The sequence below is a fragment of the Xenopus laevis genome, chromosome 2L, assembly GCF_017654675.1.
Source record: "Xenopus laevis strain J_2021 chromosome 2L, Xenopus_laevis_v10.1, whole genome shotgun sequence".
Lineage (NCBI taxonomy): Eukaryota > Metazoa > Chordata > Amphibia > Anura > Pipidae > Xenopus > Xenopus laevis.
Genome location: NC_054373.1, coordinates 166408208 through 166435752, shown reverse-complemented (window position 1 = coordinate 166435752; position 27545 = coordinate 166408208). Strand labels below are relative to the sequence as shown.

At 40.0% G+C, this 27545-nt stretch overlaps 1 protein-coding gene across 2 annotated transcripts in view; it reads right to left on the bottom strand.

Moving 5' to 3' along the window:
* Positions 1-27545, bottom strand: part of mipep.L (mitochondrial intermediate peptidase L homeolog) — a 62408-nt gene that overhangs the window by 16970 nt on the left and 17893 nt on the right. Inside the window, exons 8-17 of one of the 2 annotated variants that reach the window (XM_018247726.2) lie at positions 27164-27212; positions 23923-23974; positions 22690-22742; positions 17608-17761; positions 16677-16754; positions 15822-16026; positions 13601-13710; positions 11422-11496; positions 10905-11024; positions 2349-2470 (exon numbers count right to left, since the gene is read on the bottom strand). In XM_018247726.2, the coding sequence (XP_018103215.1) occupies positions 2349-2470; positions 10905-11024; positions 11422-11496; positions 13601-13710; positions 15822-16026; positions 16677-16754; positions 17608-17761; positions 22690-22742; positions 23923-23974; positions 27164-27212 (1018 nt within the window). Of the gene's footprint in view, positions 1-2348; positions 2471-10904; positions 11025-11421; positions 11497-13600; positions 13711-15821; positions 16027-16676; positions 16755-17607; positions 17762-22689; positions 22743-23913; positions 23975-27163; positions 27213-27545 lie in introns of both variants that reach the window. The other variant, XM_018247725.2, reaches the window with a different exon arrangement.

Genomic DNA, 27545 nt, shown 5'->3' with positions numbered 1-27545 from the left:
TTGTACTACCAGCTACTCCACGATAACCAAGGAAAAGGGGAAACACTCAGCTCCATCCCAATGGGGTGACTGGTGGGATTAAAGATATAAAAAGATCTTCATTTACTTATTATCCTGGAGATCACAGGCAGCACAAAGAAAGAGTGAATAGCTTATCTATTCTTATATATATATATATATATATATATATATATATATATACACACATCGGCATGGAGGTATACTCCTTGTTCTTGTATTGATGGGTTATGGTTATGACTGGCTAGTTGGGTCCCCAGAGACATCAAGACTTCTTGCATTTGGTTAAGGTCCCCTTTATCTCGAGACAAAATTACAAGGGGCACCCAATCGGAATCCTTCATGAAAGATTCAGCAGAATATTCACATATGCAAATTTGTGCCAGGAAGGGTCAAAGACAACCGTTAGAAAATTATGCCAAAAGTCATGTTAAGGATTTGGATCGGCCAGGCATTTGTATATGGCTGAATCCCGAACCAAATCCTGGATTTGGTGTATCCCTAGTGTCATGCAAGAACAATATCTATCCAATACCATTCAGACCTGTTGGTCCACAGCTGCTGCAGATCTTCAAGTCCTGGAATCCCAAAAAACAACCAATGGCTTTGATGGGATTCTGAGGTTTGTCATGGAGAGTGGAGATATTGCTGATCTACAGAGATCAGGGAATCACTAAAGCTGCCGTGGCACCATTTCTGCAGCAACAAAAGCACACCATCTCTACTTGGCAGGGTCTGATATCAATGTGACTACAGCATAACCCCTAAGGGATGTGCACTAGCGATACCTTGTACTTCTCCCATGTATAAATCAGCAGACAAACGAGTTACCATGTTCCACAAAGGCACTGAATTGATAAAGTATAAAACACTCATTGTCAAATTAATTTACCTGCTTTATTGTCATTGTAAGGTGTTAAATAAAGGCTAGCTGTGTTAGGGCAGAAACACACACTCAGATTCGGGGAGATTAGTCGCCCAGCATCAAATCTACTCTTCTTCAGGGCAACCGATCTCCGCAAACTGCCTCACGAGGAAACTTCTGGCGACTTCAGAAAACGAAGCACTCCAAGTGCCATCCCGCCAGCGATTTACATTCTAGCCGGCAGGAGGCAGTTCGGTGAAATAAGTCGCCCGAAGAAGAGAAGATTTGTCGCTGGGTGCCTAATCTCCTGAATCTGAGCGTGTGTCTCTGCCCTAAAGCAATTTAGAGATATAAGGGCTTATTTACAAAGCAAGTGCAAAGTGCACTAACTGGATGCAAACTGCCATTTTTTACCCAAGTTATTGCTGGCACCTGCTAAGTAGGACCAATAGAGATGCAATTTTATGAATTTCGTGCAAGTTGTGGAGCAAGTTTTCAAAGTGAATATGTCATCACTTCCAATGCGCAACACATGCAGTGCCAACAACGACATATGATTTTGGAGGCAAACCGCTAGGGGAACCCTGAAATTACTGCTAGGTCTAGGCAGGTCAGGGTTCCCTACCACCCATGCATGCAATTCATCACAGTAGGCAGAATGGGTGCTTGCTCCAAGTTGCTAGGAGCATGGGACAGCCCTGTCAGCAAAATCTACTCCAAGAAAGCAACCCATAGAACCAATTATCAATCAGCTTTGACAAAACGTATGCAGGTGCAATAAAAAAAAAGAAAATATCTGATTGGTTGCTGTGGGTAAGTGCATGGAGCTAATGTGTTCAGTGTTGGTAAATGAGCCCAAGAATAAATATGTCAACCTTTTAAGTCTGCATATAACCTGCCTAACTGCTAGTTGATCCAGAGGAAGGCAAAAATTCCATTTGAAGCCTCTCCAAACTCAGAGGGGGAAAAATTCCTTCCTGACTCCAAGATGGAAATCTGACCAGTCCCTGGATCAACTTGTACTATGAGCCATCTTCCATAACCCTGTATTCCCTCACTTGCTAAAAAGCCATCCAACCTTTCTTAAAGGACCAGTAACATCAACTTTTTTTTATTCGTTATTTCTGCGCTCCTCTTCAGAAAGCGATCAGGCAATCCATCGTGCGGCACTCAATTTCTCTTCCCTTCCTTATAGGAGATAGCCAGGGAGGAGAAATTGAGCGCCGCACGATGAATCGTCGCCGTGTCACCTTTTCTGAAGAGGAGCGCAAGGAGAGTTTCGGTAAGTTATTTCTTAATAAAGACATTGTGATTTGAAAGTTTAATTTGTCTTGGTTGTTTTTTTTTTTCGATGTAGTCTAACAAATTTTTTTTTAAGAAAAATGTTGATGTTACTGGTCCTTTAAAGTTTTCTAAAGTTACAAATTATCTTGCAGCAAGTTGCCCTGGATCAGCCCTAACTTACCTATCAAACGGATTCTTCATGAAGCATTGTTTCCACACCATGGAAGCCACAGCTCTGGACATTAAATAGGAGTAATACTTTGCGCCGTAGCCTGCCAGGTGACTAAATCTCAGATGCCAAGCCTGAAAGATAGAGATGCACAACTGGTTAGCCCTTTGTTTGCCTGGAATCTTGCAGTGCATTCATTCATTTATAGCAGTGATCAATTTTCTAGGATTTACCTGGGACTAAATTTGGCCACCCAGGGTCATTTATGTGGGTGGGACAACAATTTTAGCCCATTGGACAGCTGGTCAAAGAGGTCCTCAATCATGCATTCATGTGCGGATGGGGAGAACGGGACAAACCAATTTTTAATTCTGAGAAACCAAATTTGATACAATTACAGAGAGGTAAGGGAGACTAACCAGCGCTGATACTGGCCTGTCTAGGACCCCCGCATGCAACCGTAAAACAGTGACCCCGACATGAATACCATTAAATTCTAGCACACCACTTGTTTCACTGGTGCACTTCATTCTAATGCAGCTCAACATATTTATGGGAGGAAACTGTTTTGTGTTGGCTATAGTTCTACCACATATTAGAGAGAGGCAGTAAGGTTTTTGGGCCCAAAATTAACACAAGAGTTTAACGACCAAAGAATGTTCTATGTTATGTTAGAAGAAGAAGTGTTATGTCGATTGTAGGAGGCACAAGTTTGAGGGTTTGGGTGTTCCTTCACCAGCAGAGTAATGCTACAGGTGTCATTAGCCTAAATGATAATTGGGTCTGCTACCAAAAATAAAAAAAAACAGAGTTGTAATGCTATACTGCAGATAAAGGGCCCCATGTCGGCACACACAGAGCAATACCCATAGATACACTCACCCAATAGAAAGGCATGCAAACACCCATGCCAACATACACACCAGATCCCAATAGAAAGACAGACACCCAAGCAAACACACAGTGGTACCCATTGAGGCACACTCCCATCCCAATAGAAAGACATGCCAACACCCCTGCGGACACACACAGTGGTGTTCATAGAGGCACACACCGATCCTAGTAGAAAGACACACAGACATTCATACCAACATACAGTGGTAGCCATTGAGGCACACACTCAGATCCCAACAGACAACAACCCATGACAACACACATACTGACACACACACAGGCACTCCTATCTGAACAAGTAAACGCTAAAACACAAATTCACAGACACCAACAAAAACACCCGTATCAACAAACACACAAAATTTATTGACACAGAGAAAGCGAAACACAAAACCAGATGTCCCTATAAGTATGATAAAGTCGGACCCCTGCAGAGCCACAAGTGTTTTTCAAGGGATCATAACAAGGATGATGAGGATGATTTGTAAAGAAAGTAGTTAGTGTTTGCGCAACATCTTTTGAACAGCAGATGGAAAGATACATTCTAGAGACGCATATTCCATAAAGACTTCCAAGCTGCCATATAGCATTCCAAAAGTAAGAGAAAAATATGCATCCGAAATCAAAACAGATTTTATTTCTCAACAGAGGTTACAATAACAGCACATGCTCCGCTCCATTACTGAACTATACTAAAGAGACATGGCGTGCAGATGGTGACTCAGGCATCAGAACTGCGTTCACTTGAACCGACCAGTTACTTGTGTTAAAAGGAGAAGTAAACCATATAAAGTATACCATACATGGGCAGATCTGGCCTGCCAGTGCGATTCTACAGTATACCCAAGTGGCCATAAATCTGCCGTGCATTCATCAGGAAGGAACTTTTTCCCCTCTAAGGCAAGTTGGAGAGACTTCAAATGTGTTTCTTTTTCAAGCCTTCCTCTGGATCAACTAGCAGTTGAACAGGTTATATGCAAAGGTTGAACTTGATGGATGTGAGTCTTTTTTCAATCCTAACTTACTATCTATCTGCCCAAGCAAACTGATCTGGAAGTTGCCCTCAGCCTGACCAATTTGATGCCTGGATTCTAGGTGATGCACTTAGTTTGCCAATATCTTACCTATGTTAAACCAATTTTTCTTGTATTGGCTGAAGAACATTATTTCTGCTATATCTGTTTTTTTCCCATAGTAATAAGTGCAAAAAGAGAGGAAAGAGCCACACACTCCAGGGAATACATAAGAATAATGGTAAAACCATCACATTCTATCTTCATTTCAAGCAAGTCAACAAAGTGCAAATGTACTCGCTTGAACTAGAGATGTATTAGGTTAATACCCCATCATATTTTCATATCTCCTGGAATGTGTGCACCTTTCTAGTTTTTTTGGCCCACTGTTTATGCCAGTGTTAAGATGAGACTGACCATATTTCCTATAGAGCATCACTGTGAGAGTAGAAATGTTTCCTGGAGATAGACTGACCTCAATACATCTTGTGCAAGGAATATCCAAGAACAAAAATGCAATTAACTACTATCGGTGAACTGCCCACAAGAGAACAAAAACAATGGCATGTTCATATTTAACAAGTGCTCTCCTGGATTCTCAGTCTCATTGGTAGATTTTGGTGAAATTTTACCAAGAGCCTAAAGGTGGCCAACCACTATTAGATCCACTCATTTGAGTGGAACTTTCCCTGATATTCCCACCAAAGGCAGGGTAATATCAGCCCTAGGGCCAAATAATCCGATTATAATGAACGAAATAGGCGCCAACAGGACAAGGACCGCATCAACTAGCCGATACCGTTCTCGACTGCATGGGAAAAGCAAACCAGCCTGATTGATATCCGGCCAATTTCCGGCCAGATATCGGTTGGGGAGGCCTGTCGGAAGGCCCAATACACTGGCAAATAAACTGCAAAATCAGTCTAAAGGACCTGAATCGGCAGCTTAAATCTTCCCTTGTCATTACAAAACTAATAGCTGTACAAGACACAATGAAAGAGTCTCAGCAATGCTGCATTTTTGTGGCTAATATGTTGGGCAATGCATAGTCATGAGAGAGTACAAACTAAATCCCTAAAGAAGGGAGGAGAACAGAAAGGCGTGTCGATTCTAAATATTTATGATTCCTCAGTTATGGTCCATCAGCAGAAAATACTGCTGCCTTACTTGGCCTAGAAAATCAATCTTAAATAAACTAATAACCAGAACCCACATTTGTTATAGACGTTTTGTAACCCCAGAGAATACCTTTACTTTGATACAGGGATATTCGGTGTATGATGAACTGCCCGACAGCTAAACATTACACCATGGAAACCATTAACGAAAATCTGCTTTACTTTGTATAAAGCCATTCATAAGAGATAACCCAAGGACATATCAGAAGGATATTTGGAGCGGTTTCGTAACAGCAGGAAGTTTCACCCAAGGGCTGATAATGTTCAACTGGGAGGTCATGTTGGTACCTGCCTTTACTGCTAAGTAGCTGAAGTCAATCAGAGAATAGAACGTATTACTCACTTTGATAAATGGCACTGCTCTCTCAGTACATTTCTCTTGACAAACTACTATGTCAAAAAATAACTGCAACAGTCCAAAAGAAAAATGATTATTGTTTTGGCTATTAGGGAAGCATGTTGTAGGCACAGGCAATGCAATCCCATCATACTCTATAAACATTTAGATATGAAACGGGGCTTGCTATGTTCTTCATTTGTATTCATACAGAATTGCAAAAACACCTTATGTATGACCGTTACCATTTCAGCCTTCCACCTACAATAACAGGGAAACACTCAGGAAAAATATGAAGAATGACTATTATATGCATAGAGAAACCTAGGCCCTCACCTAATTATTTATTAAAAAGTAGGTGGGTGGTTATAATTAAACTGTCCCAGCTGGGAAAAAATGGTATATGATCTAACCTATCTATGTTGCCTGTGTTCTATGCAGTGAGGATAGTATATCTGCACATGTCCAACATTTTTGTGCCTAATGGTATGGCCAATGGACAGACTTTTGGATGACTTGGAGGGCCTGTGCAGATCTGTTGGGAAAGGAATACTGCTTTGGCCTTATGAGGTTCTCAACTGATGGTCTGGCCCATTATTGTTTTAACCCAAAGTTGGCTATAGTCAGGCAGATTTACTTTTAGTTTTGAGGCAATGCAATGGATTTAAGGAACCTTCTGATTTAAGCTTTATTTATATTTCCTTTTTTTTTTTTTTTTTTTTTTTAAAGGTGAGGCTCCTCTCGGCAATCCTCCACATAACCAGAGTAACAAAGAAATACAATTTGACAAGGAATAAAAACCTCATACATGTATAGATACATAAGGCTTTAGTTCCAGAGTTACCATCAGATTTTAACATTTATAGAAGAGTAAACACAAAAACTAATCCGGGTTGTCATCACTCATGTAACCCTGATGCTCACCCATCAAACCTGTTTCCAGCATATTTTGCTTTCTGTTCAAAACAACGTAATTGTTTTTTCTTATTTCTGGAGGGAGACGTTACTGCGAGGAAGCAAAGCGATGCCCTGGTGTTCCCAATTATTAGCAGAAGCCTCCTTGCTGAATGACATACAATGATAGGGGCCTGGGCAATAATATTTATGAGCTCAGCGCATACCGAAATAAACAATGTGCAATAAATATCAGTCCGAAAAATATCACCACCTATTATTTGTAAATTATTTTGCAAATTCCCAATATTGAGCAAAGAGAAAAAAAGATGCTGCTCTACATGACCCTTTCCAGAGGGGTAAATCTTGTACAAAAGGTTTTCATATGGCTGCGTTTACCTGTAACACGTTCTTGGTGCGTTGCCTTTACGATGGAAAGCTCATACTATTTAAGGTGAATTAGAATAAAACAAGGGCGTGCTAATCTAAGCATTACTTACCCAAAATAAACTGCCTCTAGGCTCCATACTAGAGAAGTCTTTGAATTGAGAGACGTGGTAAAATAAACCAACGAATAGACAATTTACATTTTGCAACGATAGCATAACAAAAAGATGAAAGGTCCAATTCCCAACACTTCACTGTTTTCTTTAAACTGTCATCAATTCATTTGGTCCGGCATGATATGTAAATATTTAGTGCTAATTTACTTTGGGGAGAGAGGAGAGGAATTTGACATCCAATTAACCACTTAAGTGTTCCAAGACATGAGCCAGATGGGGAGTGACAGGCAATGCTTGCGTTGCTTTATAAGCATGTTATTTACTCTGTACCCACCAGAGAATCGCTCGCTAGACTAAACAAACAACACAAAATCAAACGGGGGTACAGTGTAAACGAAAAGTAAAATGGTTGTGGAATTGTAAGACTAACAAAGCAACTGAAGGAACAACATTAGCTCCTGTGTGTGTGTGTATAGTGTTTGACATAGCGTATACGCGACTGTTGTGTCTGAACACAGAGCATACATAAGTGGCAAAATCTGGTCATTCTGAAGAAGATATTCTGTAATAATACACAAAAGCCATGAATATCCTGTAAATTATATCCTTATAAACGGTGAGTTCTGATGTTATCAGTTATAAACGGTGAGTTCTGATGTCATTTCTGTCACATGACTCACTAAAATTCGTGTATTATAATAAATAAAGTACCCCCAGTTGCAAAATATGAGGATATTAGAAGTTACCTCGGAGTTCCATGACCTGTATAAAAACACTCGGCCTTCGGCCTCGTGTTTTTATATGGTCATGAAACTCCTCGGTAACTTATAATATCCTTATATTTTACAAGAGGGGGTACTTTATTCACTATATAATACACAAAAGCCATGAATATCGTGTAAATTATATCCTTATAAACTGTGAGTTCTGATGTCATCAGTTATAAACGGTGAGTAGTGATGTAATTTCTGTCACATGACTCACTAAAACTTGTGTATTATAATAAATAAAGTACCCCCTGTTGCAAAATATGAGGATATTAGAAGTAACCTCGGAGTTTCATGCCCTGTATAAAAACACTCGGCCTTCGGCCTCGTGTTTTTATATGGTCATGAAACTCCTCGATAACTTATAATATCCTTATATTTTACAAAAGGGGGTACTTTATTCCCTATATTATTAACATGTATTTATATAGCGCCAACATATTGCGTAGCACTGTAAAGTAAATGTGATTATACAACGACATCACATGAATTACATACATAGAACATATGGAGTAACAAACATCACAATCAATACAGGTACAAAGAGGCGAGGAAGGCCCTATGCATAGGCATACAGTCTAAAGGGAAGGGGGTAATACACAGTTGTGGGAGTGGGCAAGATCGAATTAAGTGGGTGAGAAATGTGGTATTGTATGTGGTGTTGCGTTTGGTAGTTAAGCAGAGTGAGGGTAGGCTTCTCGAAAGAAGTGCATTTTAAGAGATTTCTTGAAAGCAAAAAGGTTGGGAGAAAGTCGGACAGACAGTGGGAGAGCGTTCCAGAGGAGGGGTGCAGCCCTTGCAAAGTCTTGAATGGGAGCATGTGAGGAGGTAATGAGAGAAGCGTTGAGTAGCGGGTCAGTAGAGCAGCGTAGTAAGCGGTTGGGTGAGTATATAGAGATGAGTTCAGAGATGTAGGGTGGGGCAGAGTTATGAAGTGCTTTGAAAGTCAGTGTCATTAATTTGAATTTGATTCTGAAAGGAAACGGAAGCCAGTGCAGGGATTGACAGAAGGCAGAGGAGGAGCGGTTGCTGAGGTGTATGAGCCTTGCAGCAGTGTTCATTATGGACTGGAGAGGTGACAGTCTCTGGAGGGGAAGGCCAATTAAAAGAGAGTTACAGTAGTCTAGACGTGATATGATGAGAGAGTGAATAAGAATTTTGGCAGAACATATACACCCAACTGATTTAAAAGAGAATGAAACTGATGATCCCTTGCAGAACCTGAATTAAATTTTAACATTTAACAAGTGAGTGAACACTTACGGGGTTATTATCAAAGGTTGAGTTGATTTTTACCTGTTTTCAACGGTATTTTTCAGTAAAAACTTTCTGGTTAAAAAACAAATTTTAATTTTTTTCCCCGAGATTTACTATACTCCAAAGCTGGAAAACGCTTGTATCCCAAAATACTCCAGCTAAAATCCGTCAAGGTCAATGGCAGAGATCCCATCAACACAGATGTTGGTAGCCATCATGATGTTTGGGTTTTTTTCAGTGGTTTTCGCTGGAAAACTCTATTAACCCGTGTGATTCAAGTTTTTTTTTACAGAAACCTCAATTCATTCGAAGTTTTTGGCATCTTCACCCTAAATTCACTGATTCAAGGTTTTTCCATTTGAGTTTTTTCTTAAATCAGAAAACATTCAAGTTGTGATTTCATTCCAGGTATAAAAAAACCTCAAACTTGACCTTTGATAAATAACCCCTTATTGTCTTGTGTATGTGACCAATTAGGACAAATTCAGACAATTATCAGCAGATGTAAAGTCCAGTCAGACTAGGAATACACTGGGTCGTGGATAAAGTCATTGGCTGACTACAAAACAGATCAGTCCAACTTGGCTCAAAACTATGCGGCCAAGCTGAGCAAAGATCCATTTGGTTGGAAAACTTACCCAATGGCGCTACAGCCCTTGAAGAGCTTTGGGGGGTATATTTATCTAAAAAGTGAAGTTAGAGATCACCACAGTCCTCTAGAGTGAAATTCCGCCATTCTCCATTCATTTCTATGGGATTTTTAAACTAGTATTTATCAATGAGTGAAATTGAAAGTTCATTTGATAAATCTGCCTTTCAAAATCCCATAGAAATGAATGGAGAGTGGAGCAATTTCACTCTAGAGGACTGTGGCGATCTCTAACTTCACTCTTTGATAAATATACCCCTTGGTCTCCTTAATGATTCTGCCCTGTTTTACTCAAACTTGTGTCTTGTTTCTCCTTGAAATTTCCTCAGATCAGCCTCTACTTATCGTGCCACCTTTTTTTGGGTGTCCAGCACTTCTACTACCTTGTGGATTGCTATTTATGAGTTGCTTTAGGGACCTGCTGCTATCCAACCATTCCATATGTCCTAACCACTGCAGTCTATGAATTGTCACTTCCTTCACTATATCTATATTGTTATATATAGCTCCATGACCGAAGCATTATTCCTTATTCTCCATATACCATCTTTATGTTCAACATTCTGCTCCATACCTAATTATAGGCTTGTTCATCACTTTCTAAATCTGCACCTTTAGTTTTTTGGCTAATCGGCTTGATTTCAGCAGTCCTTTTAAGGCATAGAAGTATTTGTTAACCTCAGTTAACCTTGCTTTAACTTCCATAGGTATTTCACAGTTTTCACTTAAATTCGCATACCCTCTGAAATTCCTTACTACCATAACTCAATTGGTTAAGAACCTGGCCAATAACGCAGATTCTGATGGCCAATTCGGGTAAGCATTGGTAGACTAGACATAAAAAAAAAAAAAAAAAGAGTCTAGGAATAGTTGAAAAACAGTAGCGATAACATAAACAATTTTGGGAAATAAAAACACCAGCAATAAAATGAGTCGTTGCTGGACTAATATAAATAGAGTTTGCAATGTATATGTAAGATGGGTGTACACATGGTACAGACTACACACAAACAATACAACTGTTACAAAAAGTAGAGAAGACCCTGCTGAACGGAGCCCTGACAGTTGGTACTTACTGTTTGTGGTACATACGGTAGCCCATAAAAAGTTTCCTGCGTTTCTTTTAATATGTCAGTTGTCGAACCTTTGAGGGGATGTACCCCATGAAAAGTCTGATCTAACATTGCGTAAAACACCTGCAAGGAGAAAACATCTGTTTATTAACGGAACCCATTTTATAATTGATAATGATCACAGCACTTCTCTCAATTCTACGCTATATTAGAAACATCTGCTTCTCTCTACCTGCAACAAGGCTACAACTCTCAGCAGATATCTCTGAGCTGATGTGATCTCTTATTTTTTTCATAATAGGAATGCTTCAAATCCAAGATTTGGTTAGGGATTTTGGCTGAATACCGGCCATATCCTTAGGGTCAGGTACAAATTCTAAATGTTGCGACAGTATTTTTTTCCAGAATGCAATTAGGGTTCAGGTTCAGTTCAACATTTTGCCAAATCTTAAGTGGTATATTCCATATTCAGATTTGGTGCATCTGTTGGAGTTAAATGGATTCTAACACAATCACGTACCTGAAGCTGCATGTCTGATGCTGCCCCAACTTTTTTGGACTCACATAGGCGAGAAACCATAGGCTTTGACAGTGTCTGAAAATAAAACCATTTATTTGTAATTTACATTCATGCCAAGGGTTTTGTTTGGGATTTAATGCTTAATCACCCTACAGACTTGGGTCCAGATATGAGCGGGCCAGACAGATTACTAGAACTGAACTCCCATCCTTCTAAATAAGGTCTGATGAGAGTCTCAAGTGTGCACTCTGATGCAGCCAATCAAAAAGTGTGAGTTTGCCCCCCTCCAGAAAGAGATGGTTTACCCTCATAAACAGTAACCTGTTGCTAATTCAGTTCACCTATTTAGCTAGAAGATGCCCCGACAAATATGACCACATGATGTATTTGAGCATAGCACAACCCAATTATTAAATAACTGATTGGTCAGAAAGGGGACATGCGAGGATACCATTGTGAGGTTTTGCATATGTATTGCATAAATATGAAGCTGTACCTCCAAACCCTTTTTACCTTCTGTACTCTATCCCCCATTTAAAAAATGATAAATAAATCCGTTATATAAACCCAAAGCTATGCTTTTGCTGGCTCATACTCTAGACTGGCATTTGCAGTAGATCACCTATATGTTACTGAGCACCGCAGCAAAAACTTTAGGGCCCGGTGTCCAAATGCCTGGGGGATAAAAATGTCTGGGGTATAGTCAAATTACTCCATCAGTCACAACTCCATGGCAAATACATAGACTCTTCATAAGACTGAGACTGTCTTTATCCCATCGTCATTCTATCGATCAGGATATTTGGCCAGTGGACTGGGGGTGGTTCTGTATGAGTGTAATGTTAGTCTAAATTCTGTTCATATTTTGTTTTCAATAAAAAACATAAAACCCCTATTTTTCATCCTGGTGGGTGGCTGGATTAGGTAAATGTAAACAACTCCCAAAAGAGCTTGTGCATTAAAGGGGTGGTTCATCTTTAAGTTAACTTTTAGTAAGTAATAAAATGGCTAATTTTAAGCAACTTTTCAACTGGACTTCATTTTTAGTTTTTTAGAGTTTTTTTCAAATTATTTGCCTTCTTCTTCTTCTGACTCTTTCCAGCTTTCAAATGGAGGTCACTGACCCCATTCAAAAAACAAAATGCTTTTCAAGTTTAAAAATGTATTGTTATTGATACTTTTTAATTACTCATCTTTCTATTCAGGCCTCTCCTAGTCATATTCCAGTCTCTCTTTTTCAAATCAATGCATGGTTGCTAGGGGAATTTGGACCCTAGCAACCAGACTGGAGAGCTGCTGAATAAAAAGCTAAATAACTCAAAATCTACAAATAATTAAAATTGCAAATAGCCTCAGAATATCAGTCTCTACATTGTACTAAAAGTTAATTTAAAGGTGAACAACCCCTTTAAATGGGCTTTACAAAAAGGTGCTAAATTATTAGAGTTTACCCGTCTTTCAAATTATTTAAAGGACAAGGAAAGTAAACTACAGAAGTAGGCAGAAATGTTGTATGTTATGTTTTGTGCTTCTGTACCAGCCCAAGGCAACCACAGCCCTTTAGCAGTGTCTCCAAAGATGCCCCAGTAGCTCCACATCTTCTTTTCTGCTGATTCACTCCCAATATACAGTACACATCGAATAGAAATTTCATAATATAAGGCTGATTAGTAATTAATACAAGTAATTACTACATGGCAGCACAGAAACCAGTGCAATTAGCATCAGACTTTAATAATCAGCCCTGTAGCATCAGCTTATATTACAGACCAACCTCATTTTCTGCTGGATAATTAGTGACGAGCCCTAAGCTTAGCTTCTCAACAGCTGCTCAGAGCCCACTGAGCATGTGAGTGTCACAGACACTTTCCAAGATGGTGACCCCCTGTGACAAGTTTGAAGTCCTGGATCATTGCTGCTATTGACAAGCTGAAACTTTAGGCTGGTGAAATAAGTTTATGTCAATAATGGCATTTTTAGTCCTATTCATTTTTAGGGTTTAGTTCTCCTTTATAGAAGGCCAATATGATACAGTAGAATGGAGAATGTCTTCCTTCCCTGCCTATTAATGCTCACTGGGCCCATGGAAATGCTAATCTTGTCAAGTGTAAATAATGAAGACAACGATACATTATATTAGTCATTTACAAACAATTATCATTAGTGTTTCAGTGCTTACCTGGCCAGTTTGGTAATGGCGGGCAAACTGGTTGACTACTCGATAATCACTTGAAAAGTATTCCATCAGTATAGAAGGGACTTCAGCAAAATCGGTGGCACATCTAGTCCCTAGAACATAATCACGTTGAGCTTATTGTTGTCAAATAAGAATGCACCGAATCCAGGATTCAGTTCGGGATTCGGCCATGATTCGGTTCAATCCGAATCCTGCTTTCAAAAACCAGAATCCTGGTTGAACTGAATCCTAATTTGCATATGCAATTTAGGGGCGTGGAGGGAAATCACGTGACTTTTTGTCACAAAACAAGGAAGTATAAAAAATGTTTTCGCTTTCTTACCTCTAATTTGCATATGCAAATTAGGATTCGGTTCAGTATGCGGCCAAATATTTTGCAAAGGATTCGGGGGTTCGGCGGAATCCAAAATAGTGGATTCGGTGCATCCCTACAAATAAGAAAAAGAAACACTAGGGGGCACATTTACTAAGTTCGACTGAAGGATTAGAATAAAAAAATACTTTGAATTTCGAATTGGCTACTTCGACCTTCGAATCAAACTAAAAATCGTTTAACTATTCGACCATTCGATAGTCAAAGTACTGTCTCTTTAAAAAAAAAAACTTTGACCACCTACTTCGCCACCTAAAACCTACCGAGCACCAATGTTAGCCTATGGGGAAGGTCCCCATAGGCTTTCTAGGCAATTTGGGATCGAAGGAAAATCGAAGGAAAATCGTTTGATCGAAGGATTTAATCGTTCGATTGAATGATTTTTCCTACGATCGTTCGAATGAACGAATTGCGGTAAATCCTTCAACTTCGATGTCGAAGGATTTTACTTAGACGGCCAAATATCGAGGGTTAATTAACCCTCGATATTCGACCAATAGTAAATGTGCCCCTACCATCACATATAAACATAAGACCACATAAAGGGGATAATAAACACCTAGAATTAAATAAAAGTCTTGTGAAATAGGTTAATTTTCTTTCCACTCTCCCTCCTCTGGAATCTGTAGTCTCTGCAGGTGGAGAAGTAAATGTTTAATATGTACGAGAAATGCCAAAGGTTCTCCCCATGAATTGTAGCACGGAACCCACAGGCTGATGTTCTACATCCATCGTTCTTCCCCAATGATATTCAAACAATGTTGTTAATTACAGTTAACTGCCCTGTAAATGTCACATGCCACTGCGGCTGCATTCCTGCTTCGCAAATATAAAGACGAGCGTGTCTTGCTGGGTGTAAAATGATGCTGAAAAAATATATTAAAGACAATGAAGCGAGAAGGGCTTTAAACTTTGTCTTACAACTGTGTTTGCAGAGTTGGTGAGTGACAAGTGAAGACTAGAAGGCAACGGAGGTGTGACAGAGATGAAGTGGAACAGCAGATAGTTACAGTGATGGCTCATTTATTGTCAGGCAGCTTTAGTGCTAAAGGTGAGTAATTGCACTGGTGGTGGGGCTGAAGGATTGACAGCTGGTAAACAAGGTAAAACTAGGGAGAGGTGTAATCTGCACAGAGATACTGTAAATGGTAAATCACATCTTGCAATGCTGATCATATGGAATGGTGGGGAGCCGAATGCTTGTCACACTACAGACTAAACCCAACTCCTCCTTTTGAGGTGTACTTTGCCCCTTTCTCACCAGTCTGGTCCCCCCTGTTTACTCCAGGCCCCCCAGAAGGCAGCTCTGATATAGTAATTTCAGCTGTCTCTAGCTCTGCAATTCTCTAACATTCCGTGTTATTCCTAACTAGTGAACAACATTTCAGTATAGGATTTATCAGTGTTGGACTAGGTTATGGGGGACCACTGATAAACCTGAGCTTTCAATGAGAACCCAAAACACACACCGCTGTTGTACATCCACCTCCCCCCACTGCACATTATGGCCGACGGAACTGTAATCCCCACACAACTGGTTTCTACACCTCCTCACCCCCTGATGCACTTAACTGCCTGACACCAACCGTAACCCTCTGCACACCTCCAATATCACCGCCCCTCATTAGCCTAATCCCCCTAATGTGTCTCACCAACACCACCAACTGCCTCCACTACAGACACAGACAAGTGGGACTCAACAGGATTGGAGCCCACCAAGAATTCTCCCATTTGCCCAGTCCAACCCCGTTTGTTATCCACGTCACAAGTCTTTTGCAAGGCACTGTAAATTACTCTATAACAGGATATAAATATTATAAACCATCTCACCAGTGACATGTTGATAGCGTGTCCTCCCCAGCATGGAATGCATTGCATGGCCCATTTCATGGAACAGGTTTTCCATCATACCGGGAGTGAGAAGAGTAGGTGATTTCTTGCTATATTCCGGAAAATTTAGCATCAGAACAACCACAGGCAGCTGATATTCTCCATTCTCTTTCAGTCTCCCTCCTCGAATGGTAAAGTGACAGTCCTGCCAGAAATGAATGTACTGGTTACTAGGGATGCACCGAATCCACTATTTTGGATTCGGCCGAACCCCCGAATCCTTTGCGAAAGATTCGGCCAAATACCAAACCCTCATTTGCATATGCAAATTAGGGGTGGGAAGGGGAAAACTATTTTTACATGTTTACTTGTTTTGTGACAAAAAGTCACACAATTCGAATCGGCCGGGCCAGGATTTGGCCTGAAAAAGGCCAAATCCTGGCCCAATCCCGAACCGAATCCTGGATTCAGTGCATCCCTACTGGTTACTGAGCATCAGTACAAGCAAAAAGTAACAGAGGCCTCTTAAAAACCCTGGCAGTGGGAGGACAAAATTATTAGAAAAAAAGTCAACAATTTCTATAAATTGTTTTTAAAGCGAGGAGAGGGGCTGTTCTGTATTTGAGGGTCTGTATTTGAGTAATTCTCAAAGTGCTTGGAATCACCCAGTGCAGGCTTTAATAATGATTTAAATTGGTAGCAAATATGTTAAGTCACATTTACTTCTAGGTTCTTCCAGATTCTTCTACTGAGTGGCCTCTGTATAAACAGACCCCACCCTTGACCCAGTCTCAAAGGCTTTGTGATGGCTGCAGACAGGTCCAATGACTGGGAGGCATAGAGAATGTGGCTCACCTGGGGGGGCTTCTCTGCTCTGTGGAAGAAGTCACAATAAATGTATCCTAGCAAACCTTCCTCTTCGTGTACAACAGCCTTGGAGAGAGAAGAAAAATCATGAATATTTTCAAAATACTTCTGCTTGTCAGTGATAGGTGGTGATTATTGCTCTCACAGAAAGCTGAGCGGAGGCACAGTAAATCAAGCAACCCTAACCCTAGTACATTGAATACAATTACTATATGTACCATTATGGAAACTATAATCCCAAATGCTTGGGACCTGGGATTTTCCAGATAAGAGGTAATTCTGTAATTTGGATCTCCATACCTGAAGTCTGCTAAAAAAAACATTTTACTATGATAGATGCCCTTTAACTATAGGAAATGGCCTTCGTGTATTTGAGCTTTCTGGATAATGAGTTTCTGGATAATAGATCCCATATCTGTATTATTGTTTTTCTAGTAAGTAAAACTATTATGACCCCATTGGAAGCACAAGCCTTAAAGGGGTGTGCACCTTTGATTTAACTTTTAGCTTGATGTAGAGAGTATTCTGAGCCAATTTGCAATTGGTTTTATTTAATGTTAATTAAATATAATGATTTCAATGCAATTATTTTGTTTAATTTGAGTTGTTTAGCTTTTTATTCAGCAGCTGTCCAGTTAGCAATTTCAGTAATCTGGTTGCTACAGCCCAAACTACCCTAGCAACCATGCACTGATTTAAATAAGAGACTGGAATATCAATATGAGAGGCTCTGTTTAGAAAGAGGAGTAATAAAGAGTAACAATAATAATATTTTTGTAGACCCCCAATTGAAAACTAGGAATAGTCAGAAAAAGAAAAAATTATAAATGTTGGCCATTTTATAACATTTTAAAAGTTAACTTAAAGATGAACCACCCTTTAATGAATCTAAGCCACAGACAAATGATAAATGAATCACCAGCTTGCGGACGTCTTCACACCAAACCTCTCCCTTTTCCGGCTGCTCACAAAACAGGGAGATTCCGAGAAGTTGGTGAAAAAGGGAGCTCAGCCCCTCCATGCAGGCACCCAGTGAGAAAAACGGAGAGTACAGACTGGGCTCTATGTTATACCTGCCAGAAACAGGACACAATAAATCAAATCAGTACAATCATGAACAAAAAAGTAAGGTTTGTTTGTGTGCACGTGAATCCTAGGATCCCAGGGGGCGGTCCTTATTTTTTAAAATGGCAATTTTCTATTTATGATTACCCAATGGCACATACTACTGCAAAAGTATATTATTGTGAAAATGGTTTATTTACATGAAACAGGTTTTTACATATGAGCTGTTTTATGCAATATCTTTTTATAGAGACCTACATTGTTTGAGGGGTAAAGTTTTCCTTCAAAGCAAACAACAGGATTGTAAGCCCCCTCCGCCTCTGACTGAGCATATTTCAGGGCAATTGCACATCATGACAAACTGCCATGTTCCAGGCGTCCAGTTGCTGCGGCCTCTGACTGGCAGATAAGAAACCCAAGATGTTCTACAGCTGCTCCTCTCGTGACAAAGCCGCTTCTTTTCAGCTGCTGCCAGGAAAACAGATCCATGTGCCTCTCCTTCCATTGTGACGGCACAACTCAGCAATCACAAAAGGTCAACTTAAAAGGGGAGCACATGATAATGGACTGCTGGTTCTGTTTAATGAAAGGGGAGGGAAATCTGGGGAACTCCCTTATATAACAGAGAGTGAAACAGTAAAGGAGAACTAGAGTGCAAATACTTGGTTAAATATAAGCCAACATTAGGTAAACAAATAGGGCTTATATACGGAATCTTCTGATTCTTTCTTGAACCTATTTGTTTCCTCATATGGGAAGCAGAGAGGCACACAGAAGAGGTGCAATTGCCAGCTATTCTCTCTATGGGCTCTGGTCCTCACATTTCAACTTACAGAAGATAGCAATGAAAAACAGAAAGGAACACAAAAATAATACAGGTATGGGATCTGTTATCCGGAAACCCGTTATCCAGAAAACTCTGAATTACTGAATGCCCGTCTCCCATAGACTCCTTTTTATCCAAATAATCCAAATCCTCTTTTTTCTCTGTAATAATAAAACAGTAGCTTGTACTTGATCCAAACTAACATATAATTAATCTTTATTGGAAGCAAAACCGGCCTATTGGGTATATTCGATGTTTACATGTTTTTTTTTAGCAGACTTAAGGTATGAAGATCCAAATTACAGAAAGATCCATTATCCAAACCCCAGGTCCCGAGCATTCTGGATAACAGGTCCCATACATGTTCACAAATTGAAAATCTGATTAGATTGTCTACTTTGAAATCCGCTCCATGGGGTATTTTTTATCAAAGAGTGAAGTTAGAGATCACCACAGTCCACCACTCTCCATTCATTTCTATGGGATTTTGAAAGGTGTATTTATCAAAGGATGAACTTTCACTCATTGATAAATTATAAACTCTTTTAAAAATCCCATAGAAATGAATGGAGAGTGGCAGATTTTCACTATAGAGGGCTGTGGCGATCTCTAACTTCACTCTTTAATAAATATACTATTATATGTCTATGCCCAGGTCGACACATGCCTCTTTTTTGCAGGCACAGGAGCCATTGAATTGGCCAATTCTCGGCCTGCATTTTAATCAAGTGCTTTTTTAAAAAAGATATACCCTTTAATTCGTTTATCTTTTTTAATTATGAGCAACTGTATTTCTCTGGCTGCTTCCCAGGGCGGTGCACTAACAGGCTGTCTATTTACCTGTCGTTTATCTGTTTGATCAGGTGGCTGTCATTTTAACCTTGCCTAGCCGGTAAAAATGCTGCATAATGCCAATATAATTAATAAGGAAGATAATATACATAGGAAGGACAGTATCTTTTCCCAGAAGGGTTGACCTAGTTTGATCTGAGTGCCATACAAGAATCTGTCTTCTGCTTAAAAGCAGCACTGACTCAAAAGTCCTTATTCAATAGTTATTTCCTACATTAGAGTGCCCTCTAATGCCCAAAAACAATATCACACCTTTAAAGGTTTAGTTCACTTTTAAATGAACTTTTAGTATATTACAGAATGGTCAATTGTAAGCAACTTTTCAGTTGGCCTTCATTTTTTCTTTTTAGTTTTTTGAATTAATCGCCTTTTTTCTCACGCTTTCCAGCTTTTAAATCTAAAAATACAAATGCTCTGTAAGACCACACATTTAAGGGCAGATTTATCAAGGGTCAAAGTGAATTCGAGGAAATTTTCGAAGTAAAAAAATTCAAAGTCATTTTTTGGATACTTCAACCATCGAATAGGATACCACGACTTCGATTCGAAGTAAAATAGTTCGAATATTCGACCATTCAATAATCTAAGTACTGTCACTTTAAAACAAACTTTGACTTCAATACTTCGCCAAATTAAACCTGCCGAAGTGCTATGTTAGCCTATGGGGACCTTCTAGAGCAGTTTTCTAATTTTTCTGAAGTCAAAGAAAAATCGTTCGATCAATCACTGAAATCCTTCGAATTGTTTGATTCAAATGATTAAATTGTTCGATCTAATGATTTTACTTTGACCGCAAAACGGTCAAATTCAGTAAAAAAAAACTTCGACTTCGATATAGGGAGAGGAGTGACATCTAGGAAGTGCTGAATGGAAAGTGAAAGTAATTGCTTGCTCCTCTATGCCTAAGGCATAGAGGAGGGGCAGGCAATATTTGATTGACAGCTAAGATTTTTAAATGAGTTTATAACAGCTATGAATGCTTAAATAAAAAAAAAAGAATTTTGGTTTCATGTTTACTTGAAAAGGACATTATACAGCTTTTGATCAGCAAATACTTGTTATTTTACTATTATTATAAATACTTATTATTAATCCTCTGTATTTGTACTTTTCAGGGATTATACATCATACTCACCAGTCCCTGTGCTGGTGGAGTTTACAAATATGTTAATAGTAAAAAAATGAAGGAGGAAGGGGTGGGACCCTTACTATCAGAGGGGGGTCAGCTGGTTGATGAAAACAAAATAAAAGCGCAGATTCTGAACTCATATTTTTCATCTGTCTACACAAATGAGGAACCAGTAAGTGAAGTTTTCCTTCTTAATAGTCCCAATTCTAGTAATACAACTAATGATGCATGGTTCACAGATGAGGAAATTCAAAAGAGACTAGAACATGTTAAGATTAACAAAGGTCCGGGGCCAGATGGTATTCATCCCAGGGTAATTAGCGAGCTTAGCTCTGTGATTGCCAAACTTCTTTACTTAATTTTTCAGGATTCATTGAGATCTGGCATAGTGCCGAGAGACTGGCGAATTGCTAATGTGGTGCCGCTATTCAAAAAGGGATAATTTTCTCAGCCACAAAACTATAGGCCAGTTAGTCTGACGTCAGTGGTAGGAAAGCTTTTCGAAGGGTTAATAAAGGATAAGATACTGGACTTCACAGCAAATTATAATACTATGAGTTTGTGCCAGCATGGTTTTATGTGTAATAGATCTTGCCAGACTAACTTAATTTCTTTTTATGAGAAGGTAAGTAGAGACCTCGATTCTGGGATGGCAGTGGATGTGATTTACTTAGACTTTGCTAAAGCATTTGATAGAGTGCCACACAAAAGGTTACTGGTTAAATTAAGGAATGTTGGCCTGGAACATAGTATTTGTACCTGGATAGAGAACTGGCTAAAAGATAGACTACAAAGAGTGGTGGTAAATGGAACATTTTCTAATTGGACCAGTGTTGTTAGTGGAGTACCGCAGGGCTCTGTACTAGGTCCCTTGCTTTTCAACTTGTTTATTAATGACCTGGAGGTGGGCATTGAAAGTACTGTTTCTATTTTTGCTGATGATACTAAATTGTGCAGAACTATAGGTTCCATGCAGGATGCTGCCACTTTGCAGAGTGACTTGTCTAAGTTGGGAAACTGGGCAGCAAACTGGAAAATGAGGTTCAATGTTGATAAATGCAGGTTATGCACTTTGGCAAAAATAATATAAATGCAAGTTATACACTAAATGGCAGTGTGTTGGGAGTTTCCTTAAATGAGAAGGATCTAGGGGTTTTTCTAGATAACAAGTTGTCTAATTCCGGGCAGTGTCATTCTGTGGCTACTAAAGCAAATAAAGTTCTGTCTTGCATAAAAAAGGGCATTAACTCAAGGGATGAAAACATAATTCTGCCTCTTTATAGGTCCCTGGTAAGGCCTCATCTGGAGTATGCAGTGCAGTTTTGGACTCCAGTCCTTAAGAGGGATATAAATGAGCTGGAGAGAGTGCGGAGACTAAGTGCAACTAAATTGGTTAGAGGGATAGAGGACTTAAATTATGAAGGTCGACTGTCAAGATTGGGGTTGTTTTCTCTGGAAAAAAGGCACTTGCAAGGGGACATGATTACACTTCACAAGTACATTAGAGGACATTATAGACAAATAGCAGGGGACCTTTTTACCCATAAAGAGGATCACCGTACCAGAGGCCTCCCCTTTAGACTAGAAGAAAAGAACTTTCATTTGAAGCAACGTAGGGGGTTCTTCACAGTCAGGACAGTGAGGTTGTGGAATGCACTGCCAGGTGATGTTGTGATGCTGATTCAGTTAATGACTATAAGAATGACTTGGATGATTTTTTGGACAGACAAAATATCAAAGGCTATTGGATACTAAGCTCTATAGTAAGTATAGGTATGGGTATATAGAATTTAATCAAAAGTAGGGAGGGTGTGTGTATGGATGCTGGGTTTTCATTTGATTGGCTTTGTCTTTTTTCAATCCAATTTAACTATGTAACTCTGTAACTATGCAATCTAAGATCCCTATCACATTTCTGCACACTATGGTCAATTTTATCAGAAACCAAGACCAGCCTGTATATTTTAGGAGAATGTGAGAAAACCAGCGCATGCACAGGGAGAACATATATAAACTCCTTGCAATTAGAACCCAAGCTGGGATCAAACCTACAGCCCCAGGGCTGCACAACAGCAAACTGTGCAATCTCTGTGCTGTTAAATCACAAAAAGAAAGAACCACTGACTTACCTCTCTGCACGTAATACACCACTGTAGTAAGGATGATCCCATGGCATCAGATTCTGCATAAGCAAAATGGAAGGATTAATGTGTAACATGCAGAAATCTAATCAGGCGTTGCTGTCTGACAGTGGTTTCATAGGCAGTCAAGTTTCATTTTCATATGAATGGGTGCTGCTGCCTAGAGCCTTAGAGAAACCTCTGTGCCATTCAGCCTGTAGTACTAAGGCCATAATCAAACTGTATTAGACTAAAGCCAAAAATGGTCAGGTAAACTGAGTGAATGGTCCAACTATGCCTCCGCCTGGGACTCACAGAAGGCAGACTGTCCTGTGATTCCAATGACCTACATGGAGTCCATCCAGATAAAACATTTTTTTGAGAACTATTTGGAGGCCAACATGTTGCCTAATAAATAAAGCACTAATTCCTATTGCATCAGAGAGCTGCTCATGTATGATGCTATTCGCATCTTACATAGCAAGCATGATGCAAGCCAGATAGGCTGGCCAGATGGAGTGCATGCATCAGGTAAGTGCCAAGAAAATGGACTATAGCTTTACTTGTATACAGCTATTATACATGAAGACTCACACAGCAGCCCTCTGAAAAGCACAGAAATTGGACTGGGGTGTAGTTGCCTTTTAAAGAAACTCTAAAAGGTATGTGGTATCCCCTGTAAGGATATTTCTATGTATTAATGCTGAGTGAATTAGGCGTTTGTTTTGATGCCACCTGGGCAGATTACTGTATGACCGAGTAGTGGCCGCCAGCTATAGTTGTCAGAAGGAATTAATGGCAGCAGAAAGTAGGGATGCACCGAAACCACTATTTGGGATTCGGACGAATCCCCGACTCCTTCATAAAAGATTTGGACGAATACAGAACCCCAATTTGCATATGCTAATTAAGGACAGGAAGGAAAAAAACAGTTTTTTTACTTCCTTGTTTTTTTGATAAAAAGTTACACGATTTCCCTTCACATCCCTAATTTGGATATGCAAATTAGGATTCTGCTGAATCCGAATCTTGCTGAAAAAAGGCTGAATCCCAAACTGATTCCTGGATTAGTTGCACCCCTAGCGGAAAGGTAATCCAAGCTTGCATGACGTAGCATTGCTAAACACATAAAGGGACTGAACCGAGTAGTTTCCTCTACTTCTACAACACGTAACAATATGTGATCTGTCCCAGCATGCTCGCTCAGCCAGAGAACTAACAACAGAATCTTACCCCACTCACAGGATTTAGCTTCATTTTCATTCCTGCCATCATTTCAAAATCCTTCAAAGTGCTGTAAATGGATTAAGAAAATCAGTTACACAACATTCTTAAAAGTGATGTAGGTTGTACCCTTGAAATAACAGGCAACGAAGTGACAATAGGTGGTATATTGATAATGTCACTCCCCAGGGACTATAATCACTTATTCCCATCTCTTGCACTGCCCTGGGTGGGCGCAGGCACAGTATACTGTAGTCATTTTATCATGGTGCTGTGCCTGCATGCAAGAGGGGCTTCCTCAGAGAAAGGAATATGATGGCGGTGAGGCACTGTACTAGAAAGTACCAAGAGCCAGTACAGTTTTTTCATTAAGGGGAGAGCATACCTAGGTTAGAAAGTAAGCAATTATACATCCTAACATATTAGCACCGCCCACCCCAAGTAATTTTGAGCTTCCTTTTCCTTTAATAAGAAATGCAGCACCAGGGGGACCGGACCACTGGTTGGCATTCTCTATTACAGGGCTGTCCAACTGGCCAACTGAAAGTCTGTCTGCTGTGTTTGCTTACCATATATAAGATTTAAATCACTACAGATATTTGCTGGCCCCTGCATTGTTTAAACCTCAAATTCAGACTAATCTCCTGTATTGTTCACACATGTAATCCCCCCTGCATTGTTCACACTTGTAACACCTCTATTGTTCACACCCCTAAAGGCCTGTACTGTTCACACTTGAGACCCAGATTTAAACTGTCCACATTGTTCATCTGTTCACACTTTATACAAAATGCTAATGGGGCACCAGCACTGTGTCACTGTATGTAGTACATCTGGTCCTGATATGTTTCCCTGTCTCCTGATCTGCCTTCCCTATGCTCCTGTGTGTGCCATTCTCTGCCTTCACTATGCTCCTGTGTGTGCCATACTCTGCCTTCCCTATTCTCCCTGTGTGTGCCATACTCTGCCTGCCATATGCTCTGTGTGTGCGCTATACTTTGCCTGTCCTACTCTGCCTGTGTGTGCCATACTCTGCCTGCCCCATGCTACCTGTGTGTGCCATGCTCTGCCTGTCCTAGGCTCCCTGTGTGTACCATAATATGTCTGCCCTATTCTCTTTGGGTGTGCCATACTCTGTCTACCCTATGGTCCTTGTGTGTGCCATACTCTGCCTGTGTGTGTCTGCCTATTGTTAGGGGCCCCTAAGGGACTTAATTATGTGCTGGGGGCGCTGTGTTATCCACAGGGGAGGAGGAGGCATATGGATTTAAGGGTATGTCTTTTATATTTTTGGTGGTCCCCCTCACTTGTTGTGCCTTGGTTTGTGCAATCTCTCTCTCTTAAAAGCCACAGATGCTAGCGGCATGGGAGGATCTAGCCGTGAAAAAACCAACGTCCCATTAGACACTTCTCTATGTACACACACTCATTTAGTTCTCCTTTACACTCTTCTTTTCTGTGTTTACATTCATACACATCCCTAAATACACATACACTTTTCCCTTTTCACTACCACACACACCTTCACATTTCACTTTCACATACATGTATACACACTATTGTGCAACTGCACATATCACTCTACTTTGTTTTTAATTACAACACCTGACTTCTACTTTTCTAAAATGGGCGTTGGTTAAGACAGTCTCTCCCTCTTAGGGTAAGGACACACTGGACTATTTGTCGCCAACGTTTTTAAAAAGCAAATCGCGGCGACATATCGCTCGTTTTGTCTCTGAACAAAAACAAATGAAAGACGCCAGCTCCTGTGCCCACAGCGCGTTTGTGAATCGCCTGTAGCTCCAAAACGCACTGAGACCCTTTTCCGAGCGATTTATCAGAAATAGCATGTACTTAGAAAAGCACTGAAATCTCCTAGACACGCACACACATACAGATAAGTAGCAGCAATTGTATTCAAATTACAATGCGAACGCAATGACGCAAGAACGTAAAGACGCCAGGTTACAGCGGGAAGCACAAACCGTTTCCGGTTTGGGTGGAGCACGTACCGCACAGAGTAATGGGATACAAATCGCTCTGTGGCAATAGTCGCTGTGAATCGTCTGTTCAAAAAAGACGATCGTCTTGTCGCCGCGATTTACTTTTTTAAAACGTTGGCGACAAATCGTCCAGTGTGTCCTTACCCTTAAAAGCCGCTCAGCAGTTGGCGGGGGAGGATTTAGCACAGAGTTTGAAACCAAGACACAGGAGATGTTTACATTAAGAATTGTTACTATACAGAGAGGTAATATTCCTTTTTTACTATGATTAGAGATAAATAAGTTAGGGACCACCATGTGGGGTTTTACCTTGACGAGTTATGGTGGCTTATCAATATTATGATCATAACTTTGTAACAAAAAAACCGTTTCAAAATTACATGCACTTGCATATTTACTTGAATTATTTAGACAGGGCTTTAAACTTTTTGAAATTGGCCTCAGGTGTGCATCCACAACCCCCTCATAGTTATGTCTTAATATGACTTACTAAACTTGTTTCACATATGAGTTATAAGTGATATCCCTGCAGTGAGCACCAACCATTTGTTTTTTTTGGTGTGCTACCACCATTAATGTGGACATGGTCTTGTGGTAACATGGTTGTGGTTTAAAGCGGTGTGGTTTAAAAACCGGGAGTGGTCAACACTGGCTTACATTATCGGCCCTCCACTATGTAGGCTAGAAAAATTCCGGGCCTCGGTACCACAGAAGTTGGACAGCACTGCTCTATAACATTAGAATTACCCTCCACACCACTCTTCTTCTTTAAATTTTTGTGCTTGCACCGGTGCAAGCATGTGGCGGGGGTATTATTCCATGTGCAGCTATCTGTGCCGGGCAATGGCCTACATTATAGGGCCGAGTATAATAATGAATAATGAGCAATGCAGCACAAGGATTTCACACTGTATGGGGCTCAGTATAGACAATGCAGCACAAGGATTTCATGCTTTATGAGCTTTCATATAACAAGACCAGGCTGGAGTAGCAGGTAAATGACTAGAACCTCTGAGTGGTACTGAGTTTCAACCCACAGGAAATACTGACAGAAATAAATCAAGATGTCCCCAAAGTGTTCTCAGTTCTTAAAATAAGCTGTAATAAGCATGTCCCTCTTTGCTTCCTATAGAAGCAGACTTCTATAGGAAGTGTATGCAGACTTCCTTTATAACACCCTTCTATTGCACAGTAGTGCAGGATATGTCGAAGCTTTTTAAATGCTTGTTGGAATAATATAAAGTAAAGCAACTCACCGATCATGTAATTTGTCCGATAATTTTTGAAGAAACGTCTGAACTGTCTCTGTTACAAAATAAAGCCAGAAAAAGTTTTCCGTAAATAAATTCAATTCAATGTGATATTTGCTACATTTCTGAGTATATTCTGTCTGCTCCCCTAAGCTGAAGGTTCAGGGCGGTGGACCTTCTCCTACAGCTGGCAAGTTATAAAGTTTGTTTATACTACTATCATCCATAATCGTTCATCATTCGTTGTGATTTCTGAGTATATGTAAGCTCTAATAAAAGGAAAAAAAAAAAAAAGTTTCCTTCAGATTTTATATAACATTCTAATCCAATTAGGGCCTGAACCACTCAAAATTGGATTTTTCAATGTGTTTAAATGTATGCTGCTGTA